Source organism: Melospiza georgiana, chromosome 21 (genome assembly GCF_028018845.1).
Source record: "Melospiza georgiana isolate bMelGeo1 chromosome 21, bMelGeo1.pri, whole genome shotgun sequence".
Lineage (NCBI taxonomy): Eukaryota > Metazoa > Chordata > Aves > Passeriformes > Passerellidae > Melospiza > Melospiza georgiana.
The window spans coordinates 10,350,033-10,364,028 of NC_080450.1; the positions used below are offsets into that span (position 1 = coordinate 10,350,033).

At 47.4% G+C, this 13,996-nt stretch overlaps 1 protein-coding gene across 1 annotated transcript; it reads left to right on the forward strand.

Moving 5' to 3' along the window:
- Positions 1-355: 355 nt before the first annotated feature.
- Positions 356-12,091, forward strand: MYCBPAP (MYCBP associated protein). The gene is made up of 19 exons (XM_058038586.1): positions 356-464; positions 1,119-1,279; positions 2,191-2,338; positions 2,440-2,543; positions 3,020-3,194; positions 3,523-3,638; positions 4,319-4,469; positions 4,649-4,764; positions 5,460-5,560; positions 6,231-6,342; positions 6,665-6,854; positions 7,374-7,561; positions 8,116-8,262; positions 8,434-8,715; positions 9,509-9,630; positions 10,359-10,474; positions 10,936-11,057; positions 11,313-11,480; positions 11,943-12,091. The coding sequence occupies exons 1-19, from the start codon at positions 446-448 to the stop codon at positions 12,027-12,029; spliced, it is 2,625 nt and encodes an 874-aa protein (XP_057894569.1). The 5' UTR covers positions 356-445; the 3' UTR covers positions 12,030-12,091.
- Positions 12,092-13,996: the final 1,905 nt, after the last annotated feature.

Consider the following 13,996-nt stretch of genomic DNA (forward strand, 5'->3'; position numbering starts at 1 on the left):
GCAGTGTCCTAGTACCCAGTGTCCCTGGTGTCCGGGTATTCCGGAGCCCCGGCACCCCAGTATCCCGCTGGATCTCGGTGCCCCGCCACCCCGTGTTCGTGTTCCCGGTGTCCCAGAGCCGCAGCCTCCCGAGATCCTCAATGTCCCAGTGTCCCTGCCCGTGCCGCAGCAGCACGGCGCATGCGTGCTGGCAGGCGGCGCATGCGCGTGGCGGACCGCGGCCGGGGGAGCGGTACCGCGGAGCGCCAGCAGGGGGCGGTGCCCGAGGCCGTTGCCGCCCCATCGGGGCCTATCCCGGGCTATCCCGGCCCATCGCCCTCCATCGGGGCCTATCCCGGCCTATCGCGCTCCATCGCGGCCTGTCGCGGCCCATCGCTGCCTATCGCGCCCTATAGCGGCCTGTCGCGGCCTCCGGCGGGGCGGACGCGGTGCCAGTGCCCGGGACATGGCGTCGCGGGGGGGAGGTCGGTCTCGGAACCGGAGTCCTCCTGGTACAGCCGGGAGAAGGGTGCGGTTCAGGAGCGGCCGGGCCTGCGGCCTCGGCAGAGCCGCGGTTGGAGCGGCCGGAACCAGCCCCTTCCCCAGCCAGTGACCTCCTGTCATTATTTGGGTTTTTTGGTTTGAAAAGCAGCAGGTCCCACCGGGAGGGGCCCGCAGGTTAAGGGGGAGCAGTCGCTGTGGGATCCCCCGAGTTGGGCTTGGCCCGCCGGTGCCGGAGGAGCTGCCCCGCACCCGTTTGTGTTTCAGAGCTGTTGTGGCCCCGAACAGCTTTGGAAAGCCAGGGCTTTGTTGTCGTGCAGGGAACCTGTGTGCTTGTACTTGCAGCTAGAGTTGAAAACTTCCCACCTGCAAGGATCTGTATTTATTTGCATTTATCTTACCGTTGTCTTTCATCTGAATAAAATGTGAGACAGTCCACTCCTACTTGACCCACTTTGGTCTTTGCAGCTTCTCAGAGGTTCACTCTTTCAGTTACAAGAAATGCTGAATTTATTGTTTGTTGCAACCTTAAAGAGAAATAATCCCAAAACACAGTTCAGCTGGAAATCATTAACCAGTCTGGGAGGAATATTGTCCTTCTTGGGAGACTGAAGAAAGTCTCCTCGTCTGTTTTTTAGGCAAGAAGGAAAAGACTTTGGAACAACCCTATTCAACAACTGTAGAAGAGCCTGAGCCTGAGCCTGAGCCCAAGCCTAAGCCTGAGCCTGAGCTTGTTCCATATGTTCTGCAAGGAGAGGACATCCAGGCACTTGAAATAAGGGCGGAGGACCTGGAGAAAGTATGTATGAGTATTTTTACTGCTAGAAACAGCTGTCTTCACAGACACTCTCCTGCTGGGTGTTTAACAGAGGGTGCTGCCCATTTACTTAAGCCAAAAGTCACTCCTGCAGCTGAGTTTCTCATGTCATTTTGTCTGTCAGGTTTTTTATCATGATAAAATGTCAGCTCATCAGGTTCAGTTGCTAAAAGTAAAAGAGTTATAAATGCCTATAGAGTCTGTTCAAATGGAAGGATAAGTCATCTGTATCTTCAAAATTACATTTTCAACTTTCTGTTCTATTAAGACCTGTAAGTTGTTTAGAAGCTCTCATGGCTTTCCTTCCAAAGTATGTGAGTGGAAGCATTTGAGTGACACAGAAGCAGAAATCTCTTCTGGAAAGTGATTTAAAACTCTCCTTTTGTGCCCCTGTTATAAACCAAGATCCAGAGGAGTGAGACAGTAACTGAGTTGGTATCTGCACAGCTGTGTAAGGTGTCTTGTAGGGGAAGAATCATAGAAGATTTGCCTTGGAAAGAACCTGAAAACTCCTCTATTTCCACCCCCCCCGCCATGGACAGGGACACCTTCCACTATTCCAAGTTGTTCCAATCCCCATCCAGCACGGCCTTGGACACTTTCAGGGATGGGGCAGCCACGGCTTCTCTGGGCACCCTGTGCCAGGGCCTCACCACCTTCACAGAGAAGAATTTTTCCTGATGTGTAATCTAAACTTACTCTTCCTCATGCACATGGAATCCATCCCTTCCTTGTCCTGTTGTTACACGTCCATGTGAAAAGTGCCTGTGCAGGACTCGAGCACCCTCACAGGAAGTGTGCTGATACGGCTGCTGTGCGTGTCCTGAAGGGATGAGATGGAATGCAGGTGAGTCAGTGTGTGCCTCCCTGCCCTGTCCCTGTCACCTCTGCAGCTCCATGCTCCACGCCTCGCCCGCCGTGCCGCCAGAATTCCGGTTCGGAGGAATTACCTGGTGCGAAAATCCCGGCCCAAGGAGGTGGCACATCTTGTGGCACACCCTGTTCCCCCCAAGGCACCCATGGGACCCCTGACTTTTCCTGGTAGGGTTCAACTTCACGCCTTACCTCTGGGTTTTGGTTTTGCTAAGCTAAAGTTTAGTGACCTGCCTCTGGGGTTGGGTGTTTTTATATGTGTATTGTAGGATCAAGACAGTTTGATGATGGCTGTGAAGAGATCCTCCCTCATCACATTTTGGGAAGTCTCCAGGAGTTAAGGACGGAAGCCTTGGCCAAAAGAAACACTCGGGTTGGTTTGTAGAGTTAGGAAAATGGTGGTGCATAGAACTTTTCCAGAGGTAGAGTGTGGTGCCTGCAGTACCTTTTGATGCTTTCCAGCACCTATCAGGAGCAGGGCAGGCCTAAGGTGTGGTTTTCCCAGCCTCATCACACTCTGGGGGAGGGTTTGCCTTTGGAGAAACTGCTCCAGCAGGTTTTGGAGTCCTGTGTGCAGGACCAGGTCATGGAGGGAACAATTACACAGACTTCCTCTTCCCTATGTGCCCTGCTGATGGTGCCAGGCTGGTGTTGCAGCAATGCCATTGCTGGTGTCTCATTACTCAGATAAACACTTGGTTGTATCTTAGTGTGTCCCCACTGCCCTGGTTTCCTTCCTCTCAGATTGCTAATGTAACAGTGCTGTCAATCTGAAGAATTCTTCTCCCCTCTCCCATTCCTGTTTCGGTGTGCATGGAGAGGTTCATTTAATGTTTCATTTCTCATCAGCTAGCAGATGCTATTAAGGTTCCTCATCCAGATGTTACTGCAGCAGCTTTAGAAGAGGAACATGGAGGAGAGGAGAAAGAAAAGGCACATCAGGCCCAACTAACAGAGCACAAAGCTTTCCAGAACTGGACCCATCATATGACAATGAGGAAAAAGCAGGAGAAACACCTAGGAGGTGAGAAAAGCTAAGGAGGTCTCATTCTATGAAATTCTGTGTGCAGGTGGAGAAGTTTGATGTCCCCACCCCAAATTGCAGCAGTCATTGCCCACCAGGGTTAATCCCATTGCCCTTGCAGTCTAATTCCATGTTCTCAGAGCTCCCACACTGCTCATGCTGTTGGCTCTGGATGTGGTAGGAAGGTGAGCTGGTGGCTCTGGCTGGGGAGAGGGCAGTGGGTTTGGCAGGGAACAGTGTAAGTGGGTTACAGGTGAACAATAACAGTTGTGGCAAAGGGTGTGCCCAGAAGTGCAGCACCAATGATGTGATGTTTTTTTATTTATAGAAATTCTTCACAAGCCAGAGAATGAATTGCTGATGAACATGTCAGACAATTACAGGCAAATCCAGGAAGAACGTGACCTCATTGACCGGAGCCTCCCTGCCCTGTTTCCTGGAAAGGTGAGAGCCCCACTTCCTGTGTGTCCTGATTGTGCTGCTCTTGCCACACAGCACAGACACTCATTCTAAGGCAGTCTCTGAAGTGCTGTCAGGAGATGTTTATCAAAGCCACTCTGAATCCCTCAGCTTGATGTCTGAGCAGAGCTTTCAGGGACATGAAAAATAAAAACCTGAACTGTGCTATCTATACCAGCCAGGGGAAAGTGGTGATGAGCAAGTGGCATTTCTTGATTCTCACTAAAGACTCTTGTGCCCTGGGAAGTGGCATGGGAACGTGTCACAATTGTTGTTCCAGGGGCAGAAATATCTGATAATTTCAGGCTTGGATTTTACTGATTGCTATGGAGAAAAGGGCATGGGTAAGAACAAGGGGGTTATGGGAGTATCATGTTAATTATTTTTTTCACATTTATAGCACTGTCAAAGAATTTGCATTTGTGTGAGGCTTTATTTTAATATCATTTAACCTTCATGTGCACTAGATAGAAGAAAGTTAGTCTTTGACAGCAGCCTGATAGAAATTTTGGCTTCCTCAGCAGAAATGGATAATTCATAGACTTTTAAAATGCTCATATAGTCAGGGTTAGACCTCTTCTTTTTAGCTTCAAGTGCCTCTGAAAATAGCAGGTAGCTGCACCATTATCCACAAGAATCAGTGGGAGCCTTGTTTGCCACCCTAGGGATACCGAGTGGGAAGCGAGTTCTGGAACCTTCCTGAGCAAATTGGGGATGAACTCACTGGGCTGAGCCTGACCCTGACCCGGACTGAATGTGGGCACCCAGAGCCACTCACTCATGTGGGCAAACCCCGAACTGTCCAGAGGGAAACAGGTAAGGGAACACTGCAGGGAGCTGATCCCAAAGAAATGGGGCACAAGTGTGGAGAAGCAGCTCCTTCCCTGTTGAGCCTCCTCTTTAAAACACTACAAGGCCGAAGTTTGGCAGAGAATGAAATTTGATTAGGCGTGTGAGTGTGTAGGGAGTGAGCTCTTGTATTGGTATTTCCTCAGGTCTGAAGCCTCCGAAGAAGATTCCTTGTCACCTAAACTGGGATAAGAGTCTTTTCCTGAAACATCGACGGCAGGAGCTGCAATCTCTCCTAGAGGAGCTGGGCTTTTATAAGCCGGTAAGACCAGAGGAACAAGGACATTGTTTGTGTCTCTTGTCAGCTGCTGCAGAGTAACAAAATTGTCAGGAGTTGGATCTGAAAAAAGCATTAGGAAACTAAAACTTGGTCCCACAGTGTTTTTCATGGAAGTTCCCACATTTCCAAAGGGCCACACCTATGAAAGAGTTGTCTGACCTCCTGAAGTGCTGCATGGAGTGGTCTAGGGGCCTCAGAATAGGACCTCAAACCAGCAGCATGCAGCTTCCAGGACCTAGGCAAAGAAAAACCTGCCAAGTAGTGGTGCACGACTTTGATTTTGTGCTGTGGGGCAGAGGGAAGAGATCTTTACCCATGTGGAAGACACACGCTGAAATAATCTCCTGAAGGCAGGTTGGCCCCTCCTCCTACAAACAGAACAAACCTCACTTTTTTAGTCTTTGAAACCTGTCTCTGAGGATGAGGAATGTGTGAAGGACACTTTCTCTGTGCATCATTGCTAGTGGGGAATGCAGTCATCTGGGATTCTTGGGAATCTCAGAATTTGTTCTTTTCCGTGTCCCTTGAGCATCCTTCGGATGCCTCTAAAAACCATTGTAGGAGCAAGATATCACAACTTCATTTTACTTGGCTGAGTTGGTGCATTTGTCTGGTGTTTTAATGTCCTTTCTGTGTAAAAGAGCAACTGTGAGTTGATAATTTCTGTTTATGTCCAGGATCTGGAAGGACTGGAGGTGATTGGGAGAGGGCAGCCTTTCACATCTGTCTCAAGTAAGGCTTTTCTACCTACCACCATTTCTGAGGAGATTGAGATCCCGTAAGTTCTACTTTGTGGCAAAATAAAGGATTTTGGGTGTGCACCATCAGTCTGGGAGGATATCCTTAGCTGTTCTTATCCAGAATGGAGACAAGTCTCCACTGGGACACAATAAAAGGCATATTCTTATAATCACTAGATCTTATATATAATCACTAGATTCTTATATTATAGTCACCAGATCTAGGAGCCTTTGTGCCTTGGGGCCTTGTGTCTAAGGAGCAAGAATCAGAGAAAAGTTTTGTTGAGGTTCTTCCTCCAGTCTTCAGTCTGTGTGCCTTCAGAGCTTAGATCAGCCAGGGTGGGATTCTACTCTCAATTACCTTCATTTGATTGAATTTTTCTAGCCTTCTGTCATTACTTTCCTAGTTTTCCCCATCCTGTCCATCTGTAACAGGCACATCTGTAACAAGAGAGCCTCTTGTCCTTTTTCACTCATGTACTTAGACAGGTTTCATTCTCTAATATTTTGGCTGTCCTGTCCTCCTTGCCAGTGACATGTAGCTAGATGGGTTCACCACATCTGCAGGGCTCTGTCCCTAAAGAGAGTACTGTGTGAGAAAATAATGAACGGGATTATTTCTTACAGGGTCTTGTAATTCACCCCTGGTTCTCCCCTCTCTGGAAGTGAATTTCACTCCATGAAAATGCTGGCTTTTGTTTTCTTTAGCAGTGACTCCTTAGGTGACTCCTTCACTGAGGTTCCAGAAGCTGAAAAGGTTCCATCTTTAGTTTTCTGTGGCGAGCCTGCTCGTTGGATCAAGGGCATCACTGCTTGCAGGGTAATGTTGAGATTTTAATTGTTTAGTCAAGCTAAGCCTATTTGAGCTCCTGTGTCACAGTTGTACAACAACTGTCATCCCAAAGCCACAGAATGGGGGATTTACTGTGAACATAGTAGAGTGTCCCTGTGTTTGCTCCAGAGAGATCTAGGCTCTGGTTGTGGTGTGCTGTTCAGATTCCCAGGCTTTGTCTGTGAAATGGCCACTTCTTTGGACTTGCCTTACAAGTTCTCTTACCAAGGCTCAACCCCTTGTTTGAGCTATGACTTCATGCAGGATAAATCCTACCAGATAGAGTAGAAATTGTTCCTCTTCCTTGTAGAAGGAAATTGGTATTGCTGCCCGCCTCACCTTTGAGACTCTGGCTGGTGAGAAGGCTGAAAGCTTCCTGACAGTGACCAATGATGGCAGAGCTTCCATTTGGTACCACTGGATGAGGCTTCCCCAGCAGATCCCCTCCAGAGAAACCAGGGGGAGGAGAGTGCCTTGCTTTTACTTTGATACCAGACCAGGTATGAGACCTGCTGCTCTCCAAGACCTTTGTACCTCAAACATAGAGCAGGAATTTGGGAGTTTCCTGGGATGTGGAGTCTGACTAATGGCAGAGCACTGCTGGGTGATTTCTCCTGAGGAAGCCACCCTGGGTGTCAGAGCTGACTCACCCCAAAAGAGCTGTGCAAGGCAGATCCCTCTCCTGGAACTTAAAGGAAAGGAGGTTGCTTCTGCTCCGAGTGTAAATGGGTGGAATATTGAGAAGTGAATAATTTTCTGGTGGCAAACAGGTCATAATCTTCTGGAGAGAAAAGTGAGCTTGTTGTAGAAGGAGAGTGCAATGGAAATAAGGCCAGTTCAGGAACATAGGGACTGAGACTAAATCTGGAAGGAGAATGATAGCTGATAGTGTGATAACCAGCTAAACTATGGGGAAAGAGTCTCCTAGAGAGTTAAGGACACTTGGGATGGTGTTGGAAAAAGGTCAGGCTAACCAGGTGGCTTCTTGCACACCCAATGCATTTTCTCTCTTATTTCAGGTGTAATTTTGCCTGGAGAAACTCTGAGGTTTTCTTTTATTTTCAAGTCAGAGAGAGCAGGCATTTTCAGCGAGCCCTGGGAATTTAGGACACATCCCCTGTTATTAGGAGGAGCTCTGCTTCAGGTGACCCTTTGGGGAATTGCTGTGTATGAGGATAAATTGGCTGTCTTCAGAGAGAAATTGGAGGTAACCAAGCATGTAGCTGGGTAACTGAGCTTTGAACTTTATATGCAAATAGAGGATAAGGGTGGGAGTGGACAACATGGTATTTTTATTGTTGTGCAATTACTGCTGAGAGTGAGATTTACAGAATGTCTGCACATACTTGAGCAGGTTTGCAAAATGACATGAGGAACTCTGCAGTCTATTGTAATGTTGTTACTAAAGACATGATTGTGTCTCCTAAAGTGTTCACACTGGTCCTTTAAAGAATGAAATTTCTGCTGGTAATTAATTTCATTATTTACTTAATGGGAAGGGGATTGACTGCTGTACACTATGATAGCAGTTAAGGTATAAATTGAAAATTACACTGTGCTTTGAAAAGTATAGTTTGGGGGCAGGATTTGTAGAGTTTATTTGAAAAGCTGTTGGAAGTATTGCTCTGCTCAGCAGGGTTTGCAGTTGTTTGTGTCCTTTATCTCTGTATAATGAATAGTGTGGTTACAGGTGGGACTGAGTTTATGTGTTTGCATGTGGAATGGGGACTGACACGTGTTGTTCTTGTTGTGGTGTCTCAGAGTGAGCTGGCTGCTCGAGAAGGTGCTGCCATAGTGAGAGAATGTGTGAATGACCTTCTTAAGCCAATTCGGACACCCGAGCGCACGCCATCTCCTGTGGATGCCTGTGTCACAGAGGAGGAGCTGTTCCACAGGATAAACCCCAAGGTGATGTTTGCTATTGGATGGACTGCACAACAGAAATAAGTGGGGAGGGCAGACCCACGGGGCTGCTGCGTGCCTGGGATTCTGAGCTGGCAGTCTGCCATGGAGGCTTTAACAGTTGGGTTGGAAGAGGGAAGGTGCAGCTCATGTTTACCTTTTCCCCCATTGTCACAGTTGCATTATCAGCATCAAGTGGTAAAGCAGCTGCATAAACTATGGAGACAGCACCTGACTGTGCCTTCAGCGTTGGAGGAGGAAGTGCCCTTGGAGCAGAGGAGCCCTGAAGAGGACATGGAGTGCCAGGAGAGCACCTCGGAGCCTCCCTCTGTCTGGAGCAGCACCACTGAGCTCCCGTGTGGGAAGCATGCATCAGAGGATGCTCCAAGGAAAAAGAGCACAGAGGAGGAAGAAGCAGGTCCTTCAGGATGGAACCTTTCCCTCGATGACTTTAAACAGGTGGGAACCTCTGTTCCCACATGCTGATGGTGTGTTAATTCCCCTACAAACAGCCCAGCCTGCCCCAGTGTGGGCCCACCTAAAGGGCTGCTGCCAATATGCTGGGAGTTTGCAAGATTTATGATGTGTGTTGGCTCTGCTGACCACACCCTCAGTGCTCTTGTAAAGAGATTCCCAAGAGAGCCTTTGTGGGCTGTTGTGTGAAGAAGAAAAGAGAAGCACACAATATAATAGATATTTTAAGCTCTTCTCCCCATTAGCTTTCTGTCAGCCCAGGATTGAATGTGGGGGCAGGCTGGGCTTACAGCCTCCTGTGGCTCCCCCAAGGGCTCTTCTCCTTGGAGAGCCCTTCCTATTCATCAGGGAACTAGGGGGGCACTCATGACAGGCTGTGGATAAAATACAGACCTCCTTTTATTAAAGCAAGAGTGCTTTGGATTCTGCCAATGGTTTTTCTGTAGTGCTCTCTTGGAAATCTCTCTGTTGTTTTTTATAACTAAGCTTTACTAGGGAGCCTTCTAGCTTGATAGAATCCCTGTTTCCCAGAACACCTGAAGTTGCAAAGGGGCTTAATATCAGTGTGATGAGGGAATCTGGGTTTGTTCTGCAGATCCTGGGTACCTTGGCCATATCCTAACTGTGTAGGAAGCCCCATCTGGGTGTGTATGTGCCCAGTGCAGCCTGGGTTCAGCCTGGTGTCCAGGAAGAGAGCTGTGGGCTGCTCCACTGAGCTCAGGGCCTGGGAATAAAGACTGAGAAGTGTTCCACAGCCCCTGTGAATTTTCTCTCACAGGCTATAATGTCAGTCTCCGGGGAGGAGCAGCAGGAAGAAGCACTGACCCAGCTCAATAAGGCAGCTCTGCAGCTTTGTGTTGAACAGAGGCCAACTCAGTTAGACCTTCTGTATCCACTCTGGTGGGTTACCTTTGCAAGGAAAAGCTTGTGAAAACATTGTGTGATCAACAGCCTCAGCAAGCTCTCTTGCAAGTGTTGTGATTCAGAGTGCACATAATTATAGGAGGTCTAGAAGTCATCTTTGCACTCTGGTTTTTTATAGCTTAATTGTAGCAGCTGTCTAGGACCCAAATGCCTTTTTTTTTTTCCTGGAGATAAGTTTAGAATATTAAATGCATGTAATTTTGGAGAGTGTACAAGATTATTTCTGGCAAGACTATTCCAGTCTGTATTTATGAAACCTTTGGGTATTTTCTGTACCCTTTTACTCATGTAACTGTCTCCTCCCTCATACAGTCTCTCTGTTCTTTGCTCAGGCTTTCAGACTGTAAACATATCAACAGCTTTGAGCTGCTTCTAAATTAGAAGGATGCAGGTTCCTTTTGGTAAACACAGAGCAGGTAGATTTACCAATGTGTGTCATGTTGAAGAGCAGACCTAGTTTCACAATAATATTTATGGATTCCTGGGAGCCTGTTGATTTGCAAACCATTGAGACCTCGGAGGGCTCTAACATGAAGAAAGCAATTTAGGATCCCCCTGCACAGGTATTTAGACAGTGGGTGCTGTTTTGTTGGTTTAGTTGCACAGGCAGCTGTCAGCTATGAGGTGCCTTCACTTCTGGGAGAGGCTCAAACCAAGTGGCAGCTGCTGCACTGTCTCCCTTCTGATCCTGACCATTTTCTCAGCCTCCAGCTGTGGCGTGGAGCAATTGATGACTTGGTGAGTCACTCTCTGAGGCTGAGATCCGTGCTTGGTTTGGTTAAGAAGGACATCTATGCAGAAGCTGTTCCAGAGGAAACAGGTAAATGGCAGTTTTAGCACAGCAACTGCTTTCTGTGGGCTGTTGGAAATGCAAAAAACATGATGAATTTGAACTGAAATGTCAATTTCAACATGTCTCCCTGAGGAAGAAGCATCTGGAAAATAACTGGCAGATTGTGTGACAGTAACAATACTAATTGGGATCTGTGGTTTGGCATCAGGAAAAAAACATCCCCACAAAAAAAGCCTTTTAATTCAGCTAGGTCCAGCCATGGTTTTCATACAGACTGACCCAGCAAATAATGCCTCAATGAGACCTCTTCATACCTTATTTAAACAAAGAAGTCTTCAAGGTATTGTTTTTCAGTGCAGTACATCTCAGATTAACAAAAAGAGGATAATATATTGCAAAAGTAACGCGTTCCCACTGTGCTAGTGCAGTGGGATGGACTTTCTGGATGTGTGGATGCTTTTGGTTAATTGAAATCCTTTCTTTTGTAGAGGAAGTAAAGCAAGGAGGAGCAAAAAAAGGAGGAAAGGAAGACAAAATAGCTACTAAGAAAGAAGAGAAAAAGGATAAAGAAGGCAAAAAAAGTAGAGCGACATCAGGAAAGGAGAAAGCAGTAGGTGTTGGGATGCCTGGTGAACCCTGAGTGCTGGGAACAGTGTGATCATCCTGAGGTTGTGTATCCTGAGTTTGAACTAATTTTCAACCCAGTGAAAGAGGTGCTGCTGCTGGGAGATGCATCTTGAAGCAGTCTGATCAGTGTCCTGACTTATGTCCCATTTTTCCTTGGTTTGTCCCTGACTGGGACCATTCAGGCAGCAGAAAGCTGAAAGCAAAAGATGAGAATCAAGTATCTCCCATTTCTGTGCAGGCCATGAAAGGAGCAGAGTCCGTCAGAGGAAGACATGAGAAGCACAAGGTGAAAGAGGTGAAAGAGGTGAAAGAGGAAGCTGCAGCTCCAGCTGTGGCAGCAGAACCTGTTCAGGAGCAGGTGGACCCCGTTTCACTTGAAGCATACCGGGAAAAGCTCTACATTGAAGTGAGTCTAACCAAAGCTTGTATCATTGGCAGGGTTTTGTTCTTTTCTTGTAAGGCACACTGAGGCTCAGGGGGAGAGGCAAGCATTTTGTTAAACTCAGAAAACTGGCAGACATATGTCCCTTGTGCTGCAGCAAGGTAAGTGTGAAATCCAAATTAATTTGTTTCAGCCTGGAATCTGTTAGCAGAAATCCAGCCATCACATAGCCACATGCGGGACTTCTATCTGGGATGTCTTTAGCATTGCTTGCAGACTCTGGAGGGATCAGCTGAATTAATTGTACCTCAGATAATGTTAAACACACTTCATAGCCAGAGAAGTTATTACTAGAGCTCTGACAGCAGCAGGCTCCCACTTCTATGTGGTTGTGTGTGTGCCCATATGAAAATGTACCTCTCTGTCAGTCTCAGCCTCAGGATTTCCTCATGTGTTTTCACTGCAGCTGTCCTTGAATTTCTGCAGGTTTACAGGCTGCTGGATTCAATGGTGAGCAAAATGGTGTCGTTATTTGAGGATCTGAAGGAGCAACATGCTCTGAAGTGGGAGTGAAGCCCTTTGTATGTAGAAATAGACTTGCTTTTAAAAAAATAAAATAAATAACCATATTTACACAGATGGAGTGGAGATTCTTCTTTCTGAAGTGATTCAGTGGTTACAAATACCGGGCTGCTTCTTTTCTGACACACTGTGATGTGAGACTATTGCTAGATCATCTGTTACTGCTACAGATGATGCTTCCCAAGAAGAGACAAGGCAAGAAGTATCACCACTCAGAAAACATTAAGACTGGAAAATACTGGTATTTCTGCTAAAGGAGAATTTAAAAGTGCCAGTTAACATGAGGTATATTCTTTGTGTCTTGATTGTGCTTTGCTAGCAGATGAGTGAACAGGATGTCCTTGTACTCATGAATACTGGTACCAGGAGAGTAGACAAATCCATCCTGGGTTTTAGCTTATTTTGGGCATCTTGTCCAGTCTCCCTTTGGGACTTGCTGACAGGAGGCTTCTCTGAGGCATTCTGGATCCCAGTAAAAACACTGTCCCAAGGGGTGTGCCACCCTGCCTGGTTTTGCACTCTCAGATTTCCTTCTTGTGCTGATCTTGCCTTCTCTTTCCATTGAGCTCCAGGTACCCACACCCCATTCTGAGCCAGGTTTTTCATGCTTCCTTCCAAGACTAATCACTCTTAAATGAGTGAAATTTGTGCTATAAAAGTTGTGAGCCATGCTAAGTCCTCATGTTAGAGCCACTCCTCCTGTCTGTCCATCTGCCTGTGTGTCTGGGCTCCATCACCATTTTCCATCTGTGTGCATCACTGCTGCAAGGGGCTTTTTGTGGAGGCATCCCAGGCCTGAGTGTGGCACATTGGACTGGGAGCAGGTTCTCAGGGCAGAGTGAGCTCTGTGTGGGGTCTGTCTTGGCCTGGTGTCACTAAGTGCCACCTTCCTGCTAAAGTTGCTGGACAGCATTCCCCAGAAAGGCTTTGGCCCTGTAGAGCAATGACACCAGTGCAGATCATTAATTGGGGATGGTGATCCCACTGGAGCTCTTAAGCAGCAGATGCCTGTCCATGCTCAGCATCGCTCAGCCATGAGCTCAGTGGCTCCAGGTGGGCCCTTGGGCACATGGCCCTGTCCCTGGGCTTGCAGCTGCACATGGAGTGTGCAATGACTGCTCCTTCTGCTTTCTCATTTTAACTCCTGTGCTCTCCCTGGGGAGAGATCTATTTCTCCCCTTGGCTCCCAGCAATACCATGTCAAAGCACAGCTTGTTTTTTTTCACTGGCCAGGTGAGGCTCCTCATCTTTTGAGATATTTCCTCATAGTGGGGTGTGGGGAAGCATTCTGGCTTCTGTAGCAGCAGAAGCCTCCTCTGGCTCAGTGGGCAGAGACCCACAAAGGGAATGTCTCTGCTCAGCATTCCTGGAGTGAGAATTTCAGCAACATTTTGAGAATTAGGAGGAAAAAGGCCTGAAGTTGGGGTGTGTCTCACAGGCTCTGACAATTGCTCCTGCCTCCCTGGAGATGATTATCAGCTTTGTGAATTTGCCCAACTCAAACTGCTCAAGCCATCTGTTTCTAGGAGAGAGGGAGTCTGCATGTTCTAGAGGCAACGTGATTGTCAGAGAGGCAGGAATCCTTTCATTTGGTAGTTTTACCTTAAAGGATGATAAAGCCCATCCATATCTTCAGTCCAGCCTATTGAAACCAGGCTCCATGTGTCCATCTACCCACAGGAAAACCTGTTAATACAACATGGGGTAGATGAAAGTTTTACATCAGTCACGTACAATGGAAGAATGTCCTGTGCTGGCATTGTCCCTTCCAGGGAGGAGACTGACAGCAGAGGGTAGGTGGGCGGCATAGAAGTTCTGCAAAGGAGAACAAACCTGTGAATAGTCTAATTTCTTGTCATAAATTTTTGTCATAAATATTGCCAGTGCCTCTTCCAGCCTTGGGCAAGAGTGTCCTCAGGGAATGAGGTACAAGGAGCATGCAGGAAAGGATGTGCTGG